This window comes from Thalia democratica, chromosome 7 (assembly GCF_965202585.1).
Source record: "Thalia democratica chromosome 7, ktThaDemo2.hap1.1, whole genome shotgun sequence".
Classification (NCBI taxonomy): domain Eukaryota; kingdom Metazoa; phylum Chordata; class Thaliacea; order Salpida; family Salpidae; genus Thalia; species Thalia democratica.
Window position 1 is genome coordinate 29,168,521 of NC_139171.1, and position 6,164 is coordinate 29,174,684.

At 25.0% G+C, this 6,164-nt stretch overlaps 1 protein-coding gene across 1 annotated transcript; it reads right to left on the reverse strand.

The window, feature by feature from the left end:
* Nucleotides 1-1,883: 1,883 nt before the first annotated feature.
* Nucleotides 1,884-3,938, reverse strand: LOC145841231 (transcription factor AP-2-epsilon-like). The gene is made up of 5 exons (XM_082948596.1): nt 3,931-3,938; nt 3,465-3,674; nt 3,089-3,210; nt 2,644-2,785; nt 1,884-2,064 (listed from the first exon to the last, which is right to left on the reverse strand). The coding sequence occupies exons 1-5, from the start codon at nt 3,936-3,938 to the stop codon at nt 1,884-1,886; spliced, it is 663 nt and encodes a 220-aa protein (XP_082804722.1).
* Between the last annotated feature and the right edge of the window lie 2,226 nt (nt 3,939-6,164).

Sequence of the window (6,164 nt, forward strand, 5' to 3'; positions counted from 1 at the left end):
GTACTTACTTAAACTTTTTACAGTTACCTTTGAAAACTTAGATATTTTAAGAAAAAAAAAAATAACATAATCTTGGTTTTTTTTTAATATATAATTTACTATAGTTTTGAAAAATAAATATATTTTTAACTATCCTCAGTTTTAAGAACCTAGATAATTAATTGTAACCTTTTTTTTAAACCGACTATCATACTTTTAACTAGAAAATAAGACACCAGTACAAAAGTGATGTTGTTTGTATCGATTATTTTGTTATTTAAATCTTTTTTCTAACTATTCTATCACATTTTTTTAAATAAAACTATAGTAAAACTTTTTTTCTAATGTTAATTTTTTAGTTTCAATTAAGAATTAAAAATCTGTTTTTTGACAAGTTGTGTAAATATACATTAATCAAAACTTATTTTAATTTGTGTATTTAACGTTCTAATTCATTCGAAAAACCTTTTTATAACAAAACATCAGTCTTTTACTTTTTCTTTGCATCGTGAAATTTTTTTTGAATAAAAAATGTGAGTGCGCCACTGCACGTGTAATTTACCTGCCCGTTAAATTATCCACTTTTGATTAACAGAAAAAAAATTAAAGTTTACAACTCTAATACCCTTTGTTACAAAATATTTAGAAAAGACTCACAACCTAAACAATAAAAGTCACAAGACTTCAAAAAACCATAAGCTCAAGCCATAAAACAAAAGTTTACCGGCGTTAAATAAAAAACTTTAATAATTGGTTTAAATATATTGTAGTAAATAGGTTGAATTGTACAACCCTATATTTACATTCGCTAAATAATTTACCTTGGATCTAAAACTTAAATAACGTTATATTTTAAATACATTTGTACTACAAATTAATTAACTATTTTAATATAGGTTGTAAAGTCTAAAAAAACTATTTAAACTTTTTTAAGTATTTTATCAATGAATATAGTTATAAAACCTAAAGAACATACGACTAAAACTAAAGTTTAAATTAAAAACAATCTAACTTGAACGATAGTTTAGCAAATTTTTTGAAAAATTGTTTGTTTAAGTATATAAACTAAAACTAAAAAACTAAAAATCATTAATCTCCTTATAAGTACTTAATAAATCTCTGTCGAAAAAGCTAGAAGTATTATTTTTTCAATTTATAATAGAAGCAAATATTGTAGATATGTAGTGACATTTTATTAACTGTAAAATAGTACCCAAAATAAATTTGCATCATAGTAAATTTTAAACTGTGTAAAAAAAAGAAATAGACAAACTCTTAGTTTATCTTTTAAAATTGATAGAGTTGTTAGAGCAGAAAGGTAAATATCTAAACATCAGTTTATTGTAAGTCGTTTTGTGAATCCATGATTGAACGCTGTAGTATCTCGCTATCATATGTAAACTGCTAGAAGAATGCAGTGGATTGCTAATATTTGGGTAAATTTTTTATGTTGCGGTGTTATGCTTTATTTTGCTTGAAACCTAAGCATTTCATCTAGGTACATCTAAAAAATACTTTGATGTTCAGGTCAAGGATAAAAGGCTTAAAAATAAAAAATCTAAGATAATATTTTTAGTTTTTTAATACCGTTCTAAAATTACTGTTTAAACAATTTCAAACAAAACTGCTTATCAAATTCTGAGATAATCGTTTAAATAAGATTTTATAAGATTCGACCGCTAAACATTTCAATTATCTGAAAAAAATGTTTATCTTCAACTATAAGTTTAAAAACAGTATCAGTAGTTTTAATAAAAACTTTATACTACTGCTTTACAACTATTTACTTAGAGTTTGTTATACAAAAGTATTAATAAAAAACAGAAATATAGTATGAAGAACATTGTATTAAACGACTGCTAAACATTTAAAATTATTTTGACTTCAAAAAACAACTATATACATCATACAACCTGTATAGCATCCAGAATGTTTCTAATAGCAGGACCACCAAAACCATGTGTAATTGAACTAAAGTTTGTCAAAGACTTTTGAATTTCATCTTCTAATATTGGTGTTGGTGCACTGTTCATCACTGGTGATCTGTCCTGCGCTAGTACGTCTTGTAACTGTTTGATTACTTGTCTATAAATAAAAGTAAATGGTTATTGTGAGTTTACTTATTCAAATATTAAAGAAATATTATTTTTAAGAAGACAATTCTGTTTATACACTATAATTGTTTTGAAAGTGTTTATAAATTAAAAAAATTCTATAAGACGTTATAAAACAAGAAATCTGTACAACATTTTTTCTGTTTCTTTTAGTTATTCTAACTTACTTTAAATCTTAAACGTGTATAACTTATAGCTAAAGCAACTGTTAAAAATAAGTAATACTAGCATTTAGTGAAAACACTTTAAGGTTAATAATATATATAGGCTTTGTACCTGTTTAACTCTGTTTTGTAAATATATATTTTTGTAGAAAGTAAAAAGATATAAAAATTCGTTAAATAAAACTTTTAATAAAATTAAAATCGTTCGGCGAAGTTCTGCCATTTACAAAAATATTTGTCAGAACTATTGTAGCAAAAAATTTAAAACAAAAAAACGCTGTTGTGAACATTTATAAAAACTTTAGGAAAATTTTATTTAAAGTTAATAAAACTTTATTCGCATTACCATTTTTTTAAAGTTTTAAATAATGTTTTAAGCAACAAACTTAGCAGTAAGTATCGTGCTGTTTCTCGTGTCTAGCGTATGGGGATCAGAATTATTCTCACAAACAAATTTAGCCAGGTCTTTTACGGGAAACTCTTTCTCACAAACGGAACCAAAATCTTTTGCAAGATCTACAGCTTCTCCTATAAGTAAACTTATATGAACAAAAATCGAAGAAACCATTAAATTAGTGTTTTATTGTCAATTAAAGTTTTAAAATAAAAATTTTTATTCATTGGACGTATAAATTTTGTCTGTAACACAGTTATTCAAACTTATAAATTTTTGAAAACATGTTTTGTAAGAAAATACAATTTTGATGAAAGATTTTGATCATTTACTTTACTAGTAGTTGTCAAATAAATGAGTTAAAAATAGCAGTCTAAAATAGTTTCTAATATAGATCTACTAATGAAGAAATCTTAATTTAGACCATAAACACTTACCTTCCACTAATGATGTAAACAATGTTACTTTACTAGCATTTCGACTGCCTACAGGCAAATCAACTCCAATCTTATCATTTATTTCGTTTCGGAGAATGTTTAATCCTTCTTTTGATTTTGCTCTGTTATTATTTGTATAGTTTTAATAAAGATATAAAATTATTTAGTTTATATAAAAACAAAGTTTGCTAAAGTAAAATGTTAAATTCCGTTTTAACAAGTTCGTAAAGCTATATGTAGTTTATGTAAGTTTTATTGAATTTAAAAGTTATTCAAATAAAGTCGTACAAGTTAAACTTTTTGAGCTATTATCCTAAACTATTCTAAAAAACAATTGTGTACTTTTAAAACGTAGACAACAAAGTTTAATAAAAACCTTCTTAAATAAGCGCCAATCGTTGAAGCATTAAGAAGCTCAGAACCAACCAGTCTCCTTTTTACTTCAGCATTTGTAACTGCATAGTTCCTTGTTGAATTCAACAAACCAAGTTTACCAAGAACATTGCAGAATACTTCTTCTGGATTTTCAGATTGTTGAATTTTTAAAGGTTCATTGTTCGTTTGATGCTGACTTTCACTCTTGCTACTATTTATTGGTATAAAGTTAATTTTTGATAAAACAGTAAATTTCCTAGTTTATAAAAAGATTAATTGATTTAAAAAATTTAAGTATCAATCCATATCACGTTAATCAAATAAAATAGATAATTTTTCAAATAAACTACAAATTTGTGTACTGATATTTGTTGATTAGTTTATTAAAAGCAAAAAACTTAATACAAAAAATGTTTTAGATTAACTTTAAGATGGTTTAAACATATTAGCTGACATTCCATTTTTACTTTATCATTGTAAAAATTTAAGTACCATGATAATCTTAAAACTATTAATTACAAACTCTTGTAAATTATGCAAAACTAACTGCTGTTGTAATTGTTTCTGGTAAAGTTGTTGATGTTGTTGTCGTGGAAGTTGTTGTTGATGTTGTGGTGGAAATTGTTGTTGATGTTGTGGTGGAAATTGTTGTTGTTGATGTTGTTGTGGTTGTTGTTGTAGATATTGATATAGCTTTAGTGTATTTTGTTGTTGATGTTTTTGTGGAAGTTGTTGTTGATGTTGTGGTGGAAATTGTTGTTGATCGTGTGGTGGAATTTGTTGTTGTTGTTGATGTTGTTGTTGAAATTGTTGTTGCTGTAGTGCATATTGTTGTTGATGTAGTTGTGAAAATTGTTGTTGACGTTGTGGTGGATATTGTTGTTGAAATTTTTGCAGATATTGTGGTTGTTGTAGTTTCTGTGGTTGTTTTTGTAGTTGTTGTTGTTGGTGTTGCGGATATTGTTGTTGTAGTTTTTGATGTGTTTGGTGTTGTTCTTGTGGAAGATCCTTTTTTGTTTCCTGTAATTTATTGTCATGGTTTTAATAAAAACTATTTTTAGATAAACTATTTACTAGTTTATTTTTATCTTAAAAATTTTTCACAACAACTGTATTTTATAATAAAGTTAGAGGTGTTTTTTTAAATCTTAATTTATATGCAAATATATAAACTTACAACTTGTGTATAATTTTGTCCTCCAGTGTAGTTCGAACTGTTATGAAAATACACGTTCTGATTAGATCTCTTAAAGTTGAAGTGGTTTCCAGTAAGAACCTGGTTGGTTCCAAATCTGGTTGTTAAATACTTCATTAGCTTTTGAAACTAAAACAAAAAGTTCTCAAAAATATTTTTTCCAAGGACGTAGTGTACGAAAAAACGTTTCAGTTATCGAGTCGTAAAATACTTAGATACAGTTTAACGTCTTGATCAGGACTAATAAGAGATTTAATAAACATAATTTTCTCACTTAATGCGAACAAAATTGTTTAATACACGTGTAAAGTAGCTATAAAAAATAATTAAGAAAAACATGCTTTATCTAAACATGGCTAATGTTTAAAGTAGTGGTGCATTCTAATCTACTTATACTATTTCAACCATTTTGATATAATTTTTGTTGCTTTCATCTTTAGTCTACGAAATAAAATCAAATACTGTATGATGTAAGTTTTGGTTTTTTTTTTTCATTTCCTAACTAAAGTAGTAAATTTTACAGTTAAATTTCACTGAGCTTGCCCTTATATGAATAATTACGCTTTTCCCTAAATGGGAAAAAAAATAAAAGTATCAGCATACTTTAAAATATGTATTTTTAATCATTTTGTCATAACTACGTTTACTGTTTTTTTCTACTTAAATAAAAAAGGGAGAGCCAAATCTGAAACATATTAATCTGTTTATTTATAAGTATGTCTGAAACAAATCAACGTTAGTTAGGATTATATTTAATGAGGGCAATAGCCTTCCCTAAAAAACTTTAAAATAGATTTTATTTATCTTAATACATAGAAAATTGAACACTAACTTTCTTCTGTATAAACGTAAACATTTTTTATTAAAACTAATTTCTCGCTAAAATAAACAAAAAGATAGTTTTAGTTTAAAAAAAAATTATGTAATATTAAGCAAAACTTTCATTAAATTAAAACAGGTAATTTTTTTGCAAGTCGTCAAAAAAAATAACTAAAAATTGAATTTTTGCTGTAAGTTTATTAAGAAAACTATAAATTTGTTTATTTTGCATGAATATATACGTAAAAAATTAAATTGATAATAAGAAAACTTAGATATCTAATTTTAAAACAGTTATTAACGAGAATAGATAATAAATTTGATTTTAGTAACTAAAATTTTGACCATATTTTTACTAAAAAATTTATATAAAAACATACTTTAAATTAGACGAAGATGAGCAATCATTGTTATTGTTACTTTGTGCTCGTTTTAATTGAGCCCATTTATTAAAGTGTTTATTCTGTTGACCTACATCACTTCTAGTCTGTTAAAATATATTTTATGAAATTTAAAAAAACAAAAACAATGCATAGAAAAAACTAGTTAAGCATCCGTTCAATTTTTAACTTAATAACCAAAAACAATTTGAGAAAATATTTAAAATCAAATAAATATTTAAATTACCAATATGTAGTAATAATTAGCTGTATAATTTTGACTTTCTTGATTAACTTTCGATAGGGT

Excerpts from the sequence above, each read along its gene's own strand:
- LOC145841231 (XM_082948596.1), bottom strand. Across the intron at positions 2,786-3,088 it reads GTTTACATCATTAGTGGAAG|GAGAAGCTGTAGATCTTGCA; the intron begins GTAAGTGTTTAT and ends GTTTACTTATAG. Across the intron at positions 2,065-2,643 it reads AGCACGATACTTACTGCTAA|ACAAGTAATCAAACAGTTAC; the intron begins GTTTGTTGCTTA and ends TTTTATTTATAG.